This window comes from Thermobia domestica, chromosome 13, assembly GCF_964235325.1.
Source record: "Thermobia domestica chromosome 13, izTheDome1.hap1.1, whole genome shotgun sequence".
NCBI classification, from domain to species: Eukaryota; Metazoa; Arthropoda; class Insecta; order Zygentoma; family Lepismatidae; genus Thermobia; species Thermobia domestica.
Window position 1 is genome coordinate 75843238 of NC_137466.1, and position 23737 is coordinate 75866974.

Genomic DNA, 23737 nt, shown 5'->3' on the forward strand with positions numbered 1-23737 from the left:
CGAAAACGAGAGTCGAGACCAGAAGTGACTTTTCAAGTTTGAGATGAGACTAAAAACGTTACAATTATCGTCTCGTTTTTTGAGACGAGAGCTTTGTCGAGTCTTCTGGGCGACACCAGTTCACCCAAGTTTTGGATCTCAAACACTGTTTTATTATTATGTGATTCCAAGTTTTTTTTTTAAAAAAAAACTATAAATTAATAAAGTAATTGTACGAACACAATAAAAAAGCATTAATCAACGTTTAAAGATACACATGTCATTACACAATATACTCCAATTAATAAATATAGTTTAAATGATATCGCACCTTTCATGGGCCTCTAGTGACGCCGAAGGGTTGTAAATAACTTCAAGATGAAATTAAGAAGCAAATCAGAGCATAAATTTACAAAACGAGACGAGAAGACTTTTTTGAAAATCGAGACGAAATTTTCGAGAATCGAGACAAGACTAGAATTCAACAAAAAAAATTACGAGACGAGAAAATCTTATTTATTGTCTCGTCTCGTCTCGTCTCATGGGAAACCGTACTTGCATTAAAGAAGGAACGCTAAACGGTCAATCTATGACCTAAGTGCTTCTATAATATTTCTATTGCTGAGTCGATTATTTCTTTACATAAGTACTCAGGCACTAGTAATTATATGGAATGTAGAAAAGGTAGCACTTTTGAGATGGAGTTTCCCCACATAAAACTTCTACTTTGAATTCATAGTTTTTTTCTCTTTGTAATTTCTGTATTCAATTACCAGCTTTCCTTTCCTGCAGTAGACTCTACAGCTAGCAAATAGCTCAAGTTACAATAAGTGTTCTACGTTAGACAAAGGACGGATGGTTTGAATGATCTTAAAAATAGCATATCCTCGTTAGCTTGTAGGCTATTATGCAGCCCAGTTTTACATTAGTTTTGTTGCTTAATTTATAACTTGCACGCAAGAAAGAACATACTATTGTGGTTAAAGAGATAGACATACCGTAAAAGCACCAAAGAACTTGTATGCTTTAAATTTGCAGTAATTCTCATAAGTAAGGGGCCACAACTATATATATATTGAATATGTGATTATACAGTGGCACGTTTTACTGCAAGATTTGTACTTAATATCAGAATTTAAAGAGATAGACATTCAAAGTAAAACATCGCTGGAGGTCTCAAAGCCAAGGGATGATTTTGTGACGCGGGAGGAGGAAGAAGAAAAGTAAAAAAAAAAAAAAAGTTTCACAGCCATTCAGTTGATGTTGCTAACATTACTCTCAACCTATTTCTTTAATTGAATTTTCTCAATCCCTTGCTACTGCCCTTTTAGGCTGAAGAAGACGGGCGAATTAATGAAATTGAATTGTGAAATAATTGGTGGAATGATAATGTGGAAGGAAATGGGAGAGTTGGAGAAAACCCACTGACACTTTATTGTCCAACACAAACTAGGACCCCTTGCACCAGAGATGAGCGCTCTGCCAGTAACTCACCGTAACCCCTTTCAATCGATCCTTGTAAAAATAATTCGATTACATGAGTGTAACTTGAAATGGATACAAAAACTAAGTAAAAGTGAAAAGTTAATTAGCTTTGTTTATCGTGTATTTATTTATTTACTTCTAAAACGGAGAAAAGATAATATTTTCATGATGCATTGAAACAAATATGCATTTAATTTCAGTCGTTTCTTAAGCAAATGAATAATTTATTCACTTTCAACACCAAGACCTAGACCTACTGTTTGATGTAGACTCTGAATCACGTGTATTCTTATCGAAAATCAAACCCTTGTATATCATCCCTAGGACGCGTTTGCAAACTATATAGGTACGAAGAAGCCTCAAAATATGAATGAAATTCCACAAGTTTACGAAGACCGAATTTATTGACTTACTGACCCCCGTGAGTGTTGAGTGAAATCTCGGAAACCACAAGCTCTAGAAACGTACCGTTTTCGGTGGTCTATTCTAAATTTTGTGTAGATTTGCCAGTTCTCATTGAAATTGTCTTTTTTTTTTTTAATGTTATTTTTCCATTCATCATTTTCGGGTGCATTTTGATCCCATAAGATTAACATTCTCGGTAGAGCGCGCTTAAAACAAGGATATCAACCAGCAGGTGAGTTATGCATAGCGGGTTGACAGACATTGCAGGCGCTTTGCTTTAATCTAAATGGCTAAACCAATTGCATGATAGCAATTTCAAAGGCCTGTTTAAACGTCCTCAGGTACAGGTTTATATAAAAAAGCAAATAATAATAATAATAATAATAATAATAATAATAATAATAATAATAATAATAATAATAATAATAATAATAATAAATAATAATAAATAAATAAATAAAATAAAATAAAATCTTTCAGTTTAGCACCCGACGATTATACCTATTAGGCTGAGAGAGACGGATTATTAAGGTATGTGAATAAGGGTGAAAGAATTGATGCAATGGGAATGTGGGAGGAAACAAAAATACCTCGAGAAAACCCACGAACACGATGTTGTCCACCATCAACTTATTTGGCCGGCGATCGAACCAGGAACTTCACGCACCAGAGGAAAGCGCTCTAACACTGAGGCACCGTGCCCCCCAATTTATAAGAAAAAAAAAGTCCATTTGACATAATCTATCAGAAACTCAGAGCAGCATCTACGATTAGATGTTTGTTTGTATAGCAATTCAGTCCCTCTGTGAGTTCTCCTTCCTTCACTTGTATATGCAAAGGGAGATGTACAGATAATAGTGAGGAAGTGGGAAGGAGATTCATATTGATAGTATAGAGGAACGCATGCTCATTCATTAGAATTACAGCGCATTTAACTAGTGTAAAGAAAATTGCAAAGAACTTGAATCACAAGCCATCGTGAAAGGCAACTGCAGAATACCCATTCATTGAAGTTCCTTGAAATTTTCTTTATACTAGCTGAATCTGCGCTGTCTATACACAGCGTATTATAATTACTATCCTTCGGCTAGCTGTGGACCTCGCCCCCTGACCCTTGCACTTCTCATATCCCTGACATGGCTATCTTATTACAGCAATTGCAACCCCTTGCCCTTTTTCTTCCCTTCGTCTTTCCTTCTAAGGAAAACATCAAAAAATTTTGAAACACATATTTAATTATGTCCCTACTATGGCCATGCTACTTTAACAGTTACAACCCCTGCTAATTTTCTTCCTGCCTTTTTTCCCTTCTAAAGGAAACAGTAAAAAACGCTGAAATACGTCTTTATTATATACTAAAATGCTAAGTGCGAAATTTCATGTCTCTAACGTTAACGAATTTCGAGATATGGTCATCCAGTTACAGCAATTGTAACCACGTCCTTTATTCTTCCCTTCTGAGACAAAAAAAAAAAAAAAAAAAAAAAAAAGGTTAAACACATCTCTAATTATTTTAAATGAGAAGTTCAAATACCGAATTTCATGTCTCTAACCAAGAGATTTCGAGATACAGGCATCGTATTATAATAATTGTAATTCCCAAAGCTTTTCCTTTTCACCTCTTCGTTCCCTTCCTGGTCAAATAAAAAAAAAAAAAAAAAAAGAAAGAACGCAGAATGACGTGTGTGTACTTATTTTAAATTAGATGTCCATATAGGCCTATATATCTATTTCATGTCTTTAACATTTAGAGATTCCGAAATATGGACATTTTAAGATAATAATCGCGACCCCTTTTTTCTCTCCTTGCGTGTCAATTTTCCAAAAATCCTTCCTTAGTGGGACCTTACATCACAAATCCTACACTCTCAAGTTTCTTTCTATCGTAAGCGGTTTGGCCTAGGCGTTGATCAATCAGTCAGGCAGTTAGGACTTCTGTATATATATATATATATATATATATATATATATATATATATATATATATATATATATATATATATATATATATATATATATGTGTGTGTGTGTGTGTGTGTGTTTGTGTGTGTGTGTATTGACGTATATTGTACCTGGTATATTCTGTCATTTCTACGTTTTTCTTGAATGTTAAATTGAAAATAACTTCAAAATTATGTGAACAAATTTCGAGTTTTTTTTTTTTTGTGCATTTGAGTTCTTGTATTTTGCGTCCATATTCAGCACCGAGAATATAAAGGATAGGATCACGTGGGTCGTATGACTAACATAGGCTCCGAACCACGAACCATCGAACCAGGGTGTCAATCCGGTGCAGGTGGCAGGTATACAAACCATCATGCAAGATCATCCCTCATAGTATAGATCCTTCCCCACCACACTATTTCACATCTAAGAGAGCTAGATTAGAACAAATTTCAAAATGTTTATAATCGAGTAATTAACTAATTGTTGTTAGTCATATGAGTAAAACTGATATATCAATGAAATAGAATATCGTATTTTTTTTTTAAATTATCAACAATATAGTAACTTCTATGAAAATGTCCTTGAAGTAACGTGCAGTACGTACTGTATACGCATTTGTGACGTACAGAATGGAGGAGGCGCGGGGTTTAACTCCCTCTTGAGCCAGATATTATGGGAAGATAAACATTTACTATATTTAGATATACTAGACAAAAGTCACGTTTGTCCTAAAAGAAAGTGAAATTGAGTACGTGAATCCCCCTTAAAAAATATACGTACGCCACTGGTTTCGCCTGGCAAATAGAGAGAAAACAAAATATAGCCTGGTGCATCTTCGTTCAAGACAACGGTTGAGTAATCTTGAGCCGGAACTAAAAGCTCAAAGGTCTTGAATCGTCATCCAACAGATTGTCTTATATACCATATATAGACACATGTTAAATGAAGTGACACCTTCCTGTGATGGTTTTTCGATGTGTTGTCAACCACATGTTCTCTCAGCGAGTCAGTCAGTTGTTGAAGTCGATGTTTATACTGCAACTTCCGCTGTTTGTCTGTCAGGCTGTATGATATGTACTGTTTTCATGCCTAGAAATTTCTTGGTACTAGTATTCTTATTTGCTCAGTAAACATATTGAGATACGGAAACAAATATCAATAAACGTCTTATGTACAGTAAAGGAGTCTTCAACATTATAATCTTCACAGCAGAATAGTGATGTCTTGTCTTATCCTATTTGTATTGCTCGGGTCCTTTTAGTAATATCACAAAATGATCATTTTGTTAATTTGACTTCCTGTTAAGTCAGAAAAAAAATGAGATTCGATATCCTTGGACATTACATAAAGGCTTACTACTGTATTTTCGTGGCTGGTTACGTTAAGAAAAGTACAATTGAGGGGGTTAGCGCAACAGTGGTCTAACCCACATTTTTAAAATGGAGAAAAATCAAATTAAACTTAGACACATGTGTTTTTTGTACAATATATGTATGTACAATGTATGACACATTCAACCACTTGTGCTTGTTTTTGTTATAATGTAAAAAAAACCACATGTCTTTAACTTGATTTTTCTCCGTTTTTAAAAATGTGGGTTAGACCACTGTTGCGCTAAACCCCTCAATTATTTACCATAGCTGAGAACAATACAACACAGTCTAAAAAAAAAGTATTGAGCCTTTTGCGCATGAAATAGCGTTAGTGTCCCAAATCTCATTGTATATGAGTGCAGCGGGTCCGGCCTAACGTCATTTGACAACTGACAGTTGAAGCTAGTATTTGTGCAAAACAAAAAGTGTTGAAATTCTTACAATCAGATGGAAAGTATTGCGCCATGAAAATAAGTGAACTTTCCGCTAAATTGCGCTACGTTTTACAATTTTATTTCAATAAAGGCGCAAATGCTGCGCAGGCCTGTGAAGAAATGTATGCTGCTTATGGGCAAGATACGTTATCAAAAGAGACAGTATGAAGGTGATTTAATTGCTTTCGTTCTCGGAATTTCGGTACTCAAGGTATTCCTCAGAGTGGGTAACCAATCACAATAAAAGTGGGTGATATTCGTAGCAAAAATCGAACAAGACTGGCGTGTAAGCAGTTATGACATCGCCAATGACCTAAATAAACTTTTATCACGAATGTGAAATCATTTTGAGAAAGATGACTACAAAAAAGAAGCTAGGCGTTTGGGTGTCACATGATCTGACTCAGAAACATTTCGTTGATTGAATTTAATCTGGGAATTTCTACTAAAACGTAACGATCTCGAGCCATTTCTGAAGCGGTTTTTCATGAGTGATGAAAAGTGGATAACCTACGATAACAAATGTGCGAAAAAGGTCTTGCTCGAATCGAAGACAGTCTCCACAGTTTGTGGTAAGGCCCACATTGAATTCCAGGAAGATTTAGTTGTGCGTTTGTTGGAATTGGAAGGACATCTTGCATTACGAGGTGCTACCGCCAGGTAGAACGATAGATTTGCATATATGCTGTCGACAACTAGTGCAAGTGCACCTAGCAGTTCGAAAGAAACAGCCGGAACTGGTCAATAGAAAAGGCATTGTATACCACGCTGCCAATACCAGGCTGCATACATATTTAGCGACTGGCCAGAAATTGAGAGAACTTGACTAGGAGGTTTTAATTCATCCAACGCATACCCCAGACCTGGCACCGTCAAACTATAATTTGTTTCAGTCTCTGCAGAACTTCCCGAATGGTTGAAGTTAGTTTCAGAAGAGACCTGTAATTCTTTTTTTGACCAGAAACCCAGAAGTTCTACAGCGATGGGATTATGGTGTCGAACAAATGGCAGAATGTCATCAAACAAAATGATGGATATGCGTTTTCATAATGTTATTTTCAAATCATTTTTTTTGAAAAAAATTTTAGCTCCAAAAGCTCAATACTTTTAGGCAGCCTGTTAAGTGTATACTTTGGTCCTCAGTGGGGCCGCGGTGGCTCAGTGGTAGAGCGTTCACCTCTGGTGCTTGGGGTCCCGGGTTCGATCCCAGCCCCCGCCAAGTGAACTTTGTGGTGGACAAACACCGTGTGCGTGGGTTTTCTCGGGGTTCTTCCATTTCCTCCCACTTTCTTCATTCCACCACTTCTTTCATCACTCATCATCACCGTCTCCTTTAGCCTAACCGTGGGACGTAAAACTCAAAGATTTCATTTCATTTTCATTTTGGTCCTCAGCTTGTAGCGATAAAACATTAATTTTTACTAGCTACTCTCACTGGTCTAGTGGCTGGCGTGAGCACCTTTGCTGCACGGGGTGCCAGGTTCGATTTTAGATGAAAGACCATTGAACGCGTTCTATTTGTTTCGGATTTTACCTTAACTGTAGGTCTACGGCTCATAGGTGTATATCCTTGCTAGAAAGGGTCGAGAAACTTCTGCAAACAATAAAATATAAATCTTTACAGATCTAACTTCCACTGCAGTTAACTGATAAGGTTACCTCCTGTTTCGCAGAATGTCTTAAAGCTATACAACGTTGCCAAGTTTACCCATTCCTGTTTCGGAGAATCGCATGAAAAGTTTTGATAGGACCTCAATATTAGAAATATTTGGTGAAATGAACAAAACACCAACATAAATCCAAAGAGATGCGACTCGCAATACAGCCTTGTTACACAAGTGCAGTCGTGATTTACTGCAACAAAAACGAATTACAAACACATAAATAATAATAATAATAATAATAATAATAATAATAATAATAATAATAATAATAATAATAATAATAATAATAATAATAATAATAATAATAATATATTTTGCAATGAACAATAATAGCATGAACCTTACGTAATAAATTTAGTATACAGGTGAGACTCTTATTATCACCTTTTTCCATTGGATTGTAATTTCAACTATTCGAATGAATGCAATGAGATACTGCATTAAAATATGGAATAAGGCCAATCTCGTCAAACCTAAACCTTCTCTTAAGAACCCGAGTACGACTGTCTAAACGTCTCCACAATCTTCTCCGTAAAGTTAAATTGCCTGCTTCCAGCAGCCGCATTCTCGGGCTGTTCTTGCATCAAAAGTAGAATGAATATATAGGGATAATTTATGTCTACTTCCTACTAAACTTGAAATGCTAAACCTTGTCATTGTTCGTGTTTCTTCGCTGTTATCAAATTTGTTTCTTACTGCCATGAAACATTAACAAAAATATAATTAGTACAACATAAGGAGTCAAATAACAATCCAATATAACAAAGTAAACTTTCAAGTATTGCTGTATTAAAGGGATAGACTACTAAATATATTTCAAAAGCTAATAATTTTTCTTTTGCCAGTGTTTCGTAAATGGAAAGAGATAATGAAATGTAACTTACCTCAAGAATAGATAATGTTATTCTACACCCGAAAATATGAATCGGAAGAATCTTAAGTGTTGCCATCCATAGAAATTACAGTGTGATCAGAATTTGAATTACCCAAAAATCTAGGTTATGGCAGCGACTAGAAAAATGAACTCAACGCAATTGATGACTTATCATGCTGTCTATGTTCCTTGTTAACTACTTTTTAAATAATATTTGTATTTTAATTCTACTGTTTATTAGTAATTATATATTTTGTCTCTTTATTACAAAATAAATACAAATAAAGCTAACAATTTTTCTTTTGCCAGTGTTTCGTAAGTGAAAAGAGATAATGAAATATAACTTACCTCAATAATAGATGTTATTCTACACTCGAAAATATAAATCCGAAGAATTTTCAGTGTTGCCATCCATAGAAATTACAGTGTGATCAGAATTTGAATTACCCAAAAATCTAGGTTATGGCAGCGACTAGAAAAATGAACTCAAACGGCAATTGATGATTTATCATGCTGTCTATGTTCCTTGTTAACTACTTTTTAAATAATATTTGTATTTTAATTCTACTGTTTATTAATAATTATATATTTTGTCTCTTTATTACAAAATAAATACAATTATAATTTAAAAAGTAGTTAACAAGGAACACAGATAGTATGATAAGTCATCAGTTGCCGTTGAGTTCATTTTTCTAGCCGCTGCCATAACCTAGATTTTTGGGTAATTCAAATTCTGATCACACTGTAATTTCTATGGATGGCAAACTGAAAATTCTTCGGATTTATATTTTCGGGTGTAGAATAACATCTGTTATTGAGGTAAGTTATATTTCATTATCTCTTTTCACTTACGAAACACTGGCAAAAGAAAAATTGTTAGCTTTTGAAAAATATTTAGTAGTCTGTATCCTTAATGGGTGGAAGGTTGCATTCAGGCCAATATAGGTTTCCTCCAAATAGTCTAGGAAAACGTGTGCCTCTGGGATGTCGGGTGCATCGTCTTGTATGTATGGAAATGCATCAGGAATGTGTTCAAGAGGAGCGAGTGGTAGGTGCATCTGCTCTCCTAACCTATTTCCTCATATCATTAGCCTTGTAAAGTGGAGCCAATCCAATATCTTGTACTTTTCTCCGTATGAATTGGGTAAAATGAAACAAACAAACGCGTAATTTCGCTTGCTGGAATGTTTCTTTTGTAGTGTTTATTGCCGCTTGTTGAAAGTCAGTCATAAATTCTTGCACATGAAACTGGAAGCAACAATCTTCAGCTTTTTTCTTGATTTGCTAAAGCATGAGTGTGTATAATGATTGAGTTTTGCTTTGTAATAAGCAGAAGAGGAGTTGAAAAAATGTCCGAATGCGTGCAATGTATATAACTATCAAAATAGACGTGGATAAATTTTAAATGTTCCATTATCAATACCTTTTTGTTCCTTTCACTCTACGATGTGGTGATATACCAGTCATCTTGACTTTCACAATAATTTATGAAATAATTTTTTGTTACAATTTGTGTATGTGATTACAATATTACGATGGAATCAATTTTTCAACATCTAATACAAATATCGGCGCACTTTTGGTGTAGTACAGACTTTCCACAAACGTATATGAAAAGTAAAATTTCTCTTTCTGCGAAACAGGAACACACGACTGATACGTGTATAAAGGAAGATTTGACTTACAGATAGTATAGAAAATACGCTTTTGGCAGGGAAGACTTAAGGATTCGACTTCGAGTGGTAGCTCGTTTGTTTCAAATCACACGTTAATTCGTGAGTCCATGTCTCATATACCTCGATCGTTAAAGAAAAGTTAAATCATTCAACACAAACAACAACGATACCATCGCCAATCTGTTTGAGAGAGGGTTTAGCTTATTATTGGTTGGAAAACAGTCTGTACATCACTTGAAAATTGTCAGTGCATATTTGTTATAAAAAGGAAATACCGGTAATGTTTTACATGAAATAATGTTTTATCAACAACTGATATTCACGTTTGTGTTAAATTTCGTGTTACTCGAAGTATGCATCTTGATTGATTGATTAATTGAAGTTTATCGACCCTTTTCAGCAGCAAGGCTATGTGAGATGAGCCCTACTGCTTCATGTGAGATCCAAACCACAATTTTCGTTTGTATCTCAGGCAGATACCCCTACTGGGGATCAAACCAGAGCACGACACATGAATAGAAAACATACGCGTTAGCCACTTGGCCATGCGATGGTAGTCATGTTACAGTAGTCGTAATATGTAGAATTTCCAGGTTTCTGTATACAAAAATATGGACACTTGCAGTTTTACTGAAAATTGGTGAAATCTTTTAATTAAAGAAGAACCACCTACCAGTATCTATACTTAAGATTAACATTACTATTAAAACTCTACTGTCATAATTTCCCGGAGGGGACACTCGGTCGAAAAAGTGTAAAACGCTTTTTCTGGCCATCCATCCTGAATGAGGTTTTCCTCATTCACACTAGGCAAATGCCGGGGTGGCACTTAACATATAGGTCCCAGATCGCTTCCTTCCTTCCTTCCCGTTCCCCGTATAGCGTGCTCGCCGAGGATGTCATCCCTCAAACGTGACGGGCTAACATGGCCATAGGTGTCGAAGGGCCAGAAATATAAATCCTAAAGTCCCCTCTACTGTCATAAAATTAGAATCCTGAAAGTTAAAATAGCTACATACACTAGGTTAATCTGTTTATGTTATTTAAACAGTACTTTTTCTTTTTTGTAAACTTACCGTAAATGAGTTTTGGTTCAATACATGTTATGTTTTTAAATGTGTTAAGCAGTGGAACATACAGGGGAACTAAGAGGCTTCAAGTCTATATCTATGATTGGTTTTTCACGGCGATACTTCTTGTCTGGAGATCGAACGTATTCCCAATTTCAAAGAGACATTTTCTTGCTGAATTCTCTGGACTGTTCGTTAAAACACCCCCACAGCCAGTGCAATTTTTTCCACAGAATCACATTCTGTTTCGTTGTCACTCACGTATCCTTAAAATGATGGAGTACAAAACTCCTGCTATTTTCCTTAGTGAGCGTGTAATCGGTGCAGTGAAAAGGAAAGTAAATAATTAATCTATTTTCCGAGTCCAAAACAACAACAACAACAAAAAGGATAATAGTTTATTTACTGTCCAAACCATAAAAAGGACAATAATTTGTTTATTTTTATTGCTTTCTACGATAAAAAGTACGATACTGACAGGATACGTCTTGAAATACAAACTGTCCATACAGAATACGTGCGTCTGGCAACCCTATTAATATAAAACTATGCAGTATAGTAGAAAATTAAAAAAAGAATGTAGGAAATAAGTGATAAGAGATCTATCTAACGATACATGTTTGTATTTTGAACATAACCGATTCATTGTAATTGGTTTAATTGTTTCTTTGGAACAATGGGAAGAGTAATTGTAGGTGAAGGGAAAGGTCACGAAACTTGCTCCCCCCCCCTGTGGTTTGCCAGATTGCAGTTTGCGTGACATTTCCATGAGCCAACACCGCACATACATTGTACGTGTTCCTACGAAATTGTGAAAAATGTCTTGTAAATAGTCAATACTTGCCCGTGTGAATTATGGAAAATCATTTTAAAATAGACAGGCAATTAAAACAAATTTTACGTAAGGATTTCGGACTATTGAGTTCACAAATAAATTTCTTGGTGATGTAACATAACAAAAATAATCTGATAAGCGCGCTGACCATAGGGGTCGGACGGAGACTCATACCTGTTACAGGCTTCCCTTCCCAATTTTGCTGTTGAAGCGTTTGAGCCTGTCCAATGTTTCAGTGTCGTTTTCCAGTTTTGTGCTAAACAATTTACCGGGCTAAGTTTCATGGACTACTACTATCCATGACATATTGCAAATACTGTATTTGTATTGAAAGAAATCTACGGAATGCGATAAACCTTTACCCCCCTCCCCCATATTTTCTTTGCATTGGTGCTTATGGCGCTGATTTAAACAAAGGAGTGATTGCATAGGGAGCTAACTAGTAGTACTTTTATCTCAAAATATCTGCACAGACAGATTCCTCGGTGGCAGTTTCATTTCATTCGTACTTAAGGTTCAAAAGTTCTGATGCTCCAAACTTCAGGTTGTTCGACTGTACGGACAACCAGCAAACATGAGTGTTACGTACGTATCTCCGCAGATCTGTGGCGTTTTCCCAGCTGCTCTTAGCATATCAGGTGTATGTAACATAAATGATACAACGTTTGCGAAATCAGACCTCACATGGTAGACGGAAACAAATGAGAAAAGAGCATTTGCATTTGTCGAGCGAGACACAAAGCAGCTGCTTGTAGAGAAGGTCATTGTTTATATAGATGGGTGGGAGGAGAGAGAGGCAAGGAGGAAGTAGAAGAGCAAAGGAGACAATTAGCCTGTAAATGGCGTGCATTGCTTCACTGCTGCCCTTGTTATCCATCACGGATAGTGATTGTGGGATGTTATAACTGTTGGAAGCTGACAACCTGATTGTGATTGAGTGGAAAAGAAGTCTGACTTGTGACATCTCGGTGTCAAATGTGAACAAGCTGCGATATCTTTGGCCTTCTTACTGTATATCGCTTGCAGCTGGGAAGATTTTCTTTTTCTTCTTCATCAAAAAATTCGCTTAAAGCTCTAAACTATACTAGCCCTCCCGGATGGTCTAGCGGGTAGTGCACATGCGTTGTTAGTACGCGTGGTTCCAGGTTCGATTTCTGGAGCGTTGAATGCATTTCAATGGTTCGGATTCCACCTTCAATTGTAGGTTCACATCACGCATAGCCGTTTGACATATTTGTTTGGTTTGTTATTAATAATAATATAAATTATAGTAGTATAAGCCAATAAACTTCTATAAAGTAGTGACTTTATGTAGTATTGAGCGTTGCCAGGCAAACTGGAGGTATTGACTGGTATATTGTTCCAAAATTGATTTTAACTGATCATTCTAAAAGTATGTTTTACATTTTTTTAAATTCTAAAAAATCGCAACATCCTATGTGACTGCGCGACACATCAATGTGCTGCGACACACTTTTTGGGAATCACTGGCATAAAGCATAGAACAGTGTGTGGGAAGATCAGGTAACAGTTATTTTATAATTACATTTGCAATTTTCACTGTCCTTTTAAATTTATTTATTGTAATTTGGGGAATATGTACAGGTTAAGTAATCATAACCACAAGATGAGAAGAAAAATCTGCATGGAAATTACTCTATTATACTTTAGGCCTTCTTGTATCATAATTTGTGAACAGTTCCAATGTATCTGTAATGTAGGACAAATAATAATTTTAAGTGAAGTACTCAAAGTATGCATTTTATCCTAATATTGGGGTTGATATGCATCTATTGGAAATAAGCACATGTATACGAGTGAGAATATTGGTAAAGCAATTTTAATTAATTACAATATTTAATTGTTATTTCAAACGTGTAGTATTTGTAAGATAGAATAAATATTTGGGCGAAATGGTGTAAGTACATGGAAAATAAAAATGTTTACTTAAATATTAAAAATAAAACATAATGATAATTTGACTATTATCTAGATAGAATTTTCTGACAGCATTTATGTAAGTAGAAGTTCTGCCATCTGTTATCCCTTTATGCACTATTACGCTAGAAAACTAGGAAGCACTATATTTACGGTGATGCCCTGATGTCAAAACAGGCCAAATTTGTCTACTTCTGTTAGCTTGCGATTTCAACACCAGGAATCATCGTAAATATAGTGCTTCCTAGCCTTCTAGTGTATCATAAAAATAGTGCACAGATGGCAGAACTTCTACTCATATAAACGTCAGAAAAATCATGCGCTCACAGAACTATTTTCGTAAAGGATTACAGAAAATATAATATTGTTTTCCTTCGTGTCAAATATACCGGTAAAGCTTTGTTCATAAGAGCAATAAATTAATAAATAACAATAAAGAATAAACTAAAAATTCAAAATCTAACAGATAATACACGTTATCATTGCCAGTTACTATATATTTATGTTACACTAGATGGCATTGGTTTTGAAATACATGCAAACAGTGGTAGACAAAATGAATTCTTTTAACACAATCATTTTTTGCTGTGTAAACCAGAAGAATCTAATCACAAGCACAATAGTTGTTTGGATCAGTGAAGCATGGCAGGAATGGGCTTCAATAGCGCCATCATAGCTTTCCTGTCACATTCTTGGGATAATTTGCACGTATACATTTTACCCTGAAACAGACAAAAGTGTTCAATTTGACAACATTGACAAAATGCTGCATTAGCGCCATGTAAACTGCAGCACATTACACATTGGGCTTGATACTCTGTGGTTAATATGCATGACTAGATCTGCTTAGTTAAGCATATTTTTTTAGTAGCCTAATCATTTATACCATATTTTAAGGTTATCAATAATTACACATACTAGATTACGGATTATTCATGAGCTCAAACTGGGGAATAGGTTTATGAGAAGTATTTTAACACCTTCCCCTCACAAGATACACATTTATAATGAAAGTGTAGTAATAAAAGTCTGTAATGTCACACTCTTTCCGTCCTTCATAACCATGCTGCTGGGGGATGCATTTGGAATTAAAGATCTAGGGAGTGTCACTATTCACCTCTGCGACGCCGATAACAATGGTTTGGCAGTAATATCGGTCGTTTTAGATTATTTTTACATGTTACGCCTTCATACCTCCACCTCTCACTCCCTTGACACACCACCCTCTTAGGATACGCATTACAATGAAGTTGTAATGATAAGAATCCATGATATTTCCCTCTTTCTACCTCTCACTCTCCATAGCCATAAGGGATAAATTTTAACTTGCACGGCATTAGGAATGTCACTATTCATCTCAGCAACCCCGAAAACTATGGATTGGACACTAATACAAGTCGTTTTCGATCATTTTTACGTCACCACTTCATTTTTCTATAAATTATGGCCTCTGCTCCTCCTCCGTAGGATATGCATTTTATTCCTTTTAATATTATAAGATTCTTGAGAGACCTAAAGTTGATGATCATACCGAGTCTCATTTTAATTGGTTCAGTAGTTATTGTGATGCGGTCATGCAGAAACGTACATTTACTTTTTTATAACAGACGGTGTGTTTATTTATTTATTTTTGTACAGAATCTATCTAATACTGTCTGTAGATATACATATTAGAAAGTAAATTTCGTGTTTTTTTTTTTTTTAAAGTTGTTTCTTCAAAATATCTCCAGAAAGTAATCAACTACATGGTGATATACAAATTTGGAAATTTCACTCAGAGGAGTAGGAAGAATAACTGAGATCCTAAAATTCACTGCATTTGAACTGGTGTCCATGAGTTTCCCAAGCTATAAACCAATATTTCCTATTTAGCCTTAGTGTTGAAAGGGACTCACTCTAAACTCATCAAATGTTTCCAACTAACCATATATGTATGTTAGCAAGCAAAGAATGGGAACTTTAGCTACTATATATATTATGTGTTTTTGGTTGTAGAGAAGTGAAGGCTATTCATCTCAAAGGCAGAATCTAACCCATTCGAAGTGCAGAACTAGGCGAGAGCGCTAGGTGAATAGAAGGTTAAGATAACTTCTCTCGTTGTGATTTAATATTAGTTGGCCTATATATATGAAACATTGGAAAACAGAGAAAGCAGAGGCAAAAGGATAGATGAGATATACTTCATATACAAGAAGTGAATGATAATGCCTACTTACTCGTTTATTCACTTGCACACGCCAATTAATATTGCTTCGATGTAAGGTTGATATCGTCACGAAGCCAAATCCTCTCCACAGATTATTCTATACTAATATAATAAAATATAACGGATCTGGTATAGTATAGATGGACAGGGAAGGAAACTTTACTATGTTAAATGCATGCTTTGCAAATTAAAACAGATAATGCGGATGTTCTAATCTTGTCAAATCGTCTATTTGGTTATTTCTGTGATGGTCTAAGTATAGGTCAGTGTTCAACTATAAAGTCGCGTTTCATAGAATAATAATATTCTAGCATGGTGGTTCAGTGGTGGAGCGCCTACCTCTGGTACGTGAGGTCCCTGGTTCAATCCCCGGCCAAGTGAGTTTATGGTGGACAACACCATGTCCGGGCACTCCCGTTTCCTCCCACCTTCTCATTCCACCAATTTCATCATTCACTTACCTCAATCATCGTCTCCTTTAGCCTAAAAGGCATAATCGTGGGACATTAAACTAAAAGATTTCATTTCATTTCATTTCAAAGAAAATTCTTGAGACGATTTTTGTTTTTGATCAAATGAGAAGATATTCAGCTTTAAGAAATTTCATATTAACACAATAAACATAGTATTTTAATATCTTAAAACATGCATTTATTGAAAACTTGTAGATGTGCTAACTGAATATCACTTTATTCTTTCTTTAAGCCAAGACCTTCTTTCGGTGTGTCGGGAGCTGAATCTTGAGGACTCTGTGGAAGAGCTAATGAGAGAACTTGGAGCGGATGAACATGGTAGAATCTCATATCAAGAATTCCTTCGGCGACGATTAGCATTAAGACCTGAAATCGAAGCTATAAAACAGCAACAATCTCGATATGCCTCAAATGGTACTCTCGAACCAGCTCCTACAAGCACTCCTGAATATCTTCCAACGAGTAGTGACAATAGTCTTGGTAAGTACTAGTAAATAGTGTTGTAAATAGAAAAAAAACCGTTCGTTTTTTTTCAGAAATGTACGTTTTTTTTAGAAAAAAAACATTGCCTCTCGTTTTTTTTCTAAATTTCGTTTTTTTTCAAATAGTCATTTGTAATGTATCTTACGTCATTTAAGTCTGAAGTATTTTTATGCAGGTGTAATTACCATAAAATGCAACATAAATTAAACACTAGAAACTGATACGGTACAAATATTTTACAATTTATATGATTAGTGTACCTACTAAGAATCCGGGTTTCTGTACTGTTTCACCAATATCAACGAAGAAATAAAAGTAGAAATGAACATTTTTTTTTTTTCGTGAAAGTAGGCCTTTAATAAGTACGAAAATAATATAACGAACAGTATAAAACGCAAATAACTTGTATAAAGGTAAAAACTAAAACTAATTTGCCTACTAATATTTTTCTGAATATTATATATAAATAATTTGTCGACTTGATATATGATATGCATTGCTGGCTCTATCATATGTGCTACACGTGCATTTCCACGGGGCTGCAATATCTGTCATAAGTATTTTATTTAAAATAAATATTTCTTGTTGGAGACAGACTTCATGATCATGGTAGCTAAATTTACTAAGATGACCTTCTATTTGAATACTACATTCATAAATTATGTTTAGGTCTCATTAGTTTAAGTCTCATGATCAGTGCTAAAGCAAATTGTAAAATAAATCCCAGAATAAACTGCTTGATTGTTGTCAAATACAGGAACTCAATTTTCGAATGCCTGCCCGCTTTGGTTAGTTAGCAGAGCTTCTCTTGTCTTTGTCGCAAATAGGATCGTTATCATTGAAGGTGGAAACACTTTAAAAAAAAATAACAGATGTAGAAGGAAAATCAAGAAATAAAGGTAAAGAGCTAGTTGCACTATAATTGCAAACTGATATGTTGAGATTGAAACTCGATATTGAATTCTATAAAATGGATTACCATCTTTCAGATGTATTTGCTTTATCTTTCACTAACATAATAGATTAATATTTAAAGAAAAAAAAAAACAGACACAACAATATTGTATTTGTAGTAAGTATATAAGTCTTTCTGAGTGCGGGTGTAGTTTCCCTCCCTTTCGTTGTTCATGCTGGAGTAGCATGCTTAAAATCGTGACTTTTAAGATTTGTTCTTTCTGGAGAAACAGGGAGCCGGCAAATTACATCATAGCGCGGGCGACAAATTGCCTAGGGCAGGCCCGATGATATGTACACTCATGTCCAAAATGATTGTCGCATATCTATAACTGTCTTCTTGTAAGAATATAATTTGATAATGATTTTGCAGGGTACATTTAATACTGATGCTGTGTGTATAATCTGAAAATGTATATTTATGACAAATTTCAAAGGAAAAGAATTATAAATACGAAAATGAGAAAGACTAAAAGAAAATGTTGCTAAATGGACAAGAAAGTTTCATTTTCGTTTTATTGTTCTTATTTACTGCTGTTTTGACATGAAATTTTCCACATACATGTCTTTTCCGATTATACACATACTAACATTATAAGAAATACCAGGCGGATTCGTTATCAAGTTATATTCCTAGAACAACATATTTATAGACATGGAACAATAATTTTGGACATGAGTGTACATACAAGACATGAATATAGGATAACATAATTTGAAGTAATGCAGGGTGTTTCAAAATGAATATTAGGATTTTGAAACTTTATAGTATCTATTACAATTAACTTACAATTATAAGTATTATCAAATAAAAGAGCAACTCAAACAGTTTTGTACACACGCATGCCATGCATTGTTTCCTCTGTCTGCCGTTAGAAAGAGCAAGTAGCAAAGATGGAGACTAGAGACCAGACAGCTTTGTGTGTTTTAACCTTGCAAAGACTGAATCTGTAGTTACAGTGCAGCCGTCTGTATGAATTGAATGTTTTGTGCCATATGGCGGAAAGTTTATGGGCCTTTCTCACCTATTGACTCAATGTGTGCCATGTGAAGAATGAAGCTCACATCGAACACTTGAAGCAAAAACTGTTTGAGGTGTTCTTTTATTTGATGTATTTATAATTGTGCGTAAAATGTAATAAGTACTACGAAGACTTAATTCCCCGATATTCATTTTGAAACACCCTGAATTTCTCAGCATCAGTATTGGAACTAAGATGTAAAAAGGAGAGATTATGATTGTTTACAACAACGATATTATTATTAGTCAAGACTATAATTACTACAACAACACAAGTTAGTAGTCAAAAAAATGTAATTAAATGTACACTCGTAACCCTTTCGGACCCACATGGCCAAAGTGGCACATACGCGTGTGTCACTTTTTTAATCCGCTCCTGTATGGTCACTAATTAAGATATCGGTATATATTGTTTTGCCAAATATGGTTGGTCCATAGTTTATCATTTTAGTTTCTTCTTCTGTGTGTCGAATTTCCTTCTCAAATTTCACCCGTCAAAAATTCAAGAATTTTCGAATTTTCTTTATTACTTTTCTTCTGTAGCTTCATTCGTTGTAGAGAGACCTCCTTAAGACTTATCAGGTGGATACATCGGATGGATATCTAATTGTTGACATCAATTGGATGGGCTTGCGCGCAGTGTTGCCAACTACGGAAATTAAAATCTCCTTAAATTTGGGCAAAAAATTCGAAATTTTTGTTATAAACCTACCTATACGTCCCAATGCAAGTCAACTTACGCCAGTCAAACATTTGTTCTTACTGAACAAACTCGGGTACATATCGTTACAGTGGAGTAATTAGGGGACGCATGAAAAATTCGGATTTAGGTTCTAACTTTTGATTTTCCCTACTTTTCTGTTTATCGAAATATATTTTTGGTAATTAAAAGCATTGTTTCTTAAATATCGCCATGATACTTGTAGGATATATTAGTAATGTACCAGTGATTATTTTAAGATAGTTTTTGTCTGTCTGGTAGCAGTGTTGTCAGCTACGGAAAATTTTAATTCAAGATGTTAGGGGAAAATTACTGTTTTGTCTACTATATCCCTCTTGTTGACTACATAGGAAAAAAGTACCAGTATCTGAAAGTCTTGTCTTTGCCCTTCACAACACACTATAGAAAGTTTCAATACGATAGTTAGGGGAAGTACAGTTGAGGTTTACAGTAGACCTTGTTCTCTAAGTGGAAAGATAATTGATTTTTTTACGTAGACTGAAATATTTTTTAATGATCTGCTTACTTTATTGGATATCGTCACAATACTTGTAGGGTATATAATAGGGATACCAAAGCTTCTTTTAAGATAGTTTGTGTGTGTCTGCTAGCACTGTTGCCAGCTACAGAAAATTTTAATTTCCGATTTTAGGAGGAAATTTTGGAAAAATTCCCTTTTTGTCTCTATTATTTCCCTCTTGTTGGCTACATTCGAACAAACGTACCACTGTCTGAAAGCCCCGTCCTTAGCCGACACAGCGCACCATAAAAAGTTTCGGTAGAATAATTAGGGGAAGTACAGTTGTGGCTTATAATAAACCATGTTCTGTAAATGGTAAGAAAATTGTGCATTTCTGAGTTAGAATGAGATTTTTTTTTTTTTATTTCATGTTTACTTTGTTATATATCGCAATGATACTTATAGGATACATTCTTAGGGTACCAAGGTTTACAATCAGATAGTTTACGTATGTTTTATGGCAATGTTTCCAGCCAAAACAATTAATTCCCGATTTTAAGTGAAAAATTCGGCAAATTTCCCTTTCCCCTCTATTATTTCCCTCTTGCTCTCTACGTTGGAACAAATGTACCACTACCTGAAAGCCTTCTCTTTAGCCTACAGAACACACCATAAAAAGTTTCAAATAGGATAATTAGTGAAGCTGTAGCGTCGACATATCTGTTGATTTTTGCTTTTGAGGCGTAAAAAGTGTCAAAATTTCATGTGTATGGAAACATATTTTTTTCTTTCTCTCTTTGAATGGAAGCCAGCGACTTCAGGTTTTCACTGTACCTTGTCAATGCACCAAAGAATCTTTTTAAGTGAGTTGGACCCATATGACAACAGTGGTGCTAGATACAAAAAATCTTGAATTTCGGTTAGGGATTTTTTGTAAATTTTCACCCCTACATTTCCCTCAGTAATTTCCCAGCCGCTCGCAACACTGCAATGTAACGTACACCAAAAAATAGCTACATTCCTTTTCTAAAAAACAAGGTCTTAACCATATCAATAGGGTAAATGGTTTTTGAGGAATACGTCACTAACTGACAAAGTATGAAAACGCCAAAAATGATCTGGGTCCGAAAGGAATAATCACACGATTTTGCTCGTATATGTACAAGGAAACAAACGATTTGTAAGTTACGAGGGCTTCGACTCAAGTTCTATTGATTATTTCAATAATCTTCAATTTACATCAATAAATAATAGCTCCCAGAAAAAAAACAGATATTTGAAAAAAAAACATGAAAAAGAACGACGTTTTTTATTGAAAAAAAACTTCACAGAAAAAAAACCGTTTTTTTTACAACACTACTAGTAAAAATTTAAAATTTCATCATTATAATATACAAGGTCGTGTAATATATCATAGCTCTCACGCTTATACTTAATTAACAGTGACTATGTGCATTTAATGCAGCTTAGAAGAGAATTCATATACGTAATTTAATCGTTTTCGTGATTTAGCTGGGTGACATTATAGATACGATCGTAGATAGATGTATATATCTACCATCTTTCTGAATGTAGACTACGCTTAGTTAAACGACTGTTTTAAAAGTATGACCTAATAGATTGACTTTCTTCAAAATAAAATAAAAAAAAAAAAAGAGAGAGAGAGAGAGTGAGAGAAAATGTAGATAATATAGATAACTTACGGTTTATTATTCACAAAAACAATTATATACAGAGATTGTTCAGTCTACATTTGGCCAATTTCAACTTACCTAAAAATTTAGAAGAATCCATGGCGCCAGGTCCGTAACTGCTCGATGTGTTTACCTTGATTCCTAACAATAGCCCGACAACGTAATTTTCACTGTAATATGCTTCTCTGAAGAACTGGGAGGGGAATCTTGTTCCATTCCCTTTGCACAGCTTTCCAAAGTCCTTCCACAGTTGTCACACGCCGTTTTCCCGAAGCCCGCTTCACCAATCCAAATCCACAATAGTCCATAGGACTTGCATCTGGAGATTTAACAGGTACCTCATTGAAAGGTATCACCTGTATACCACTTGCCTCCTCCATCTCCCTATAGAATGCGAGGGACGATCGTGAGGTATGTGATCAGGCCTTGTCCATGTGAATGCGCACCATATTGGCGTAATTTCCGTACATTGTTGGAATCTCATGCTCGTAGATCGGCCGCATGATCTTCTCCTGAAAATACTGCGAATTTATTTTGCAGTTCTTCGCCACCCTACGAATCTTCAGTTTACCTCGGTAACAGTAGCCAGTAACGACCATGAACCCTTTTGGGAAGGATACTTTACAGACACGGACCCACCTTCTAAAGTCCTTGGCGCCTTTCTCTCGGTACATGATGGCTCTCGGTTTGCCGCAGTCGGAAAGGTAAATCCATGCGTCATCGAGCGTTACGACGTACATCCACCTTTGTTTTGCCAGATGCCGTTGGTACAGCTTCCGGGCGTTACACTTTCGTTCCATTTGGTGGGCATCCGTGAGAAGATGCCCGCGAGCTTTCATGACTTTTTCCAGCTTGAGTTGAAGGTGTAACGTCCGGCTCACAGTCCCCAAAGACACGTCAAGACGATTAGCCATACACCTTTGTGTTGGCGGATTTTCTTGCATTGCCATTTTGCGAAGTTTCCTCTGCATAGTGGAGGTGGCCTTGGTGCATTCCCGCTTCCTAGGCAACTTCGTTGGTGATCCAAATGGTGGAGCTTCGTTGCCCTTGCACTTTTTAATAACATATTTTATTCCACTTAAACTAATGTTGCAACCATTCTTCTTGCACTGTTTTCTAATGACAGAAACACTAAAGTGGACGTCATAAAGAGCCGCAACATAGCGTTCCCAAAACCGGCTTAGTTTGGGCGGCATTTTGGTCACAGAGCGGAAACCCACACACTTGGATACAAATTTAACACAACTCCCACAACAATGCTCTTGTTTTGTGCGTTATTGTCGTCCGCGCGGAAAAACAACTCCGTTCCCAGGAAGCCACTGGCCAACACTACAGGATGACACGAGCCAGGTCGGGTGAATCCATTCTTCCGGGAGGGGAAGGAACGAAATCGGCTAAACATAGGCTGAACAACCTCTGTAGAGTTACAAATATAGCTTTGTCTGAACCAGAAACATTGTTTCTTACTAGTGTAATTAGTCATACATCAATATTGACGATGTTTTCCGTGATACAATTACTTCGTTTGTATTAGACAAACATTATTCAAATATTGATATTTGTTCTTGTGTTGAGGATCCGGTCTCTTGGTTCGATCCCCGGAGGATTCATTACAGAAGAAAACATTATTATTTTTTTTTTATTTTTGATTTATGTAGTCTAAAGGCTCGAAGAGCATTTTGTATTACTTTTCTTTTCTGTGTTATTAAACCCAGCATGAAAGGCAAATGTCCTAGAAGTCCCTTACCTCTTCCTCTTCCGCTTATGCAGCCGATTGACAAACAAACGAGACGCTGAATCTTGTTTTCCGTGTCTAGCTTCCGCAGTCAGCATTGAGGAAAATGTTCTCCTGAGGTTTGTGTTTTCTGTATTTACACCTAGAGTCAGAGATTCCTGCCTTCCGCTTTGTCTTCAAGTTTTTGCCGGGTTCGATCCTGATGAGTCTGGGCTTGGAGGACATCGCCTCTGATGAGGTCGGCCTGGACAACGAACTTCGGAGTGACGTCGAAATGATGAGGTTGACGTGGGTGGCGTCTAGAGAGACG

The 23737-nt window shown here is 35.7% G+C and overlaps 1 protein-coding gene across 2 annotated transcripts in view; it reads left to right on the forward strand.

The window, feature by feature from the left end:
• The window catches only part of LOC145668256 (colorectal mutant cancer protein), a 500739-nt gene that overhangs the window by 67038 nt on the left and 409964 nt on the right, over positions 1-23737 (forward strand). For both annotated transcript variants that reach the window (XM_081735948.1, XM_081735949.1), the window contains exon 2: positions 16592-16839. In XM_081735948.1, coding sequence (XP_081592074.1) covers positions 16592-16839 — 248 coding nt within the window. The remainder of the gene's footprint in view (positions 1-16591; positions 16840-23737) is intronic.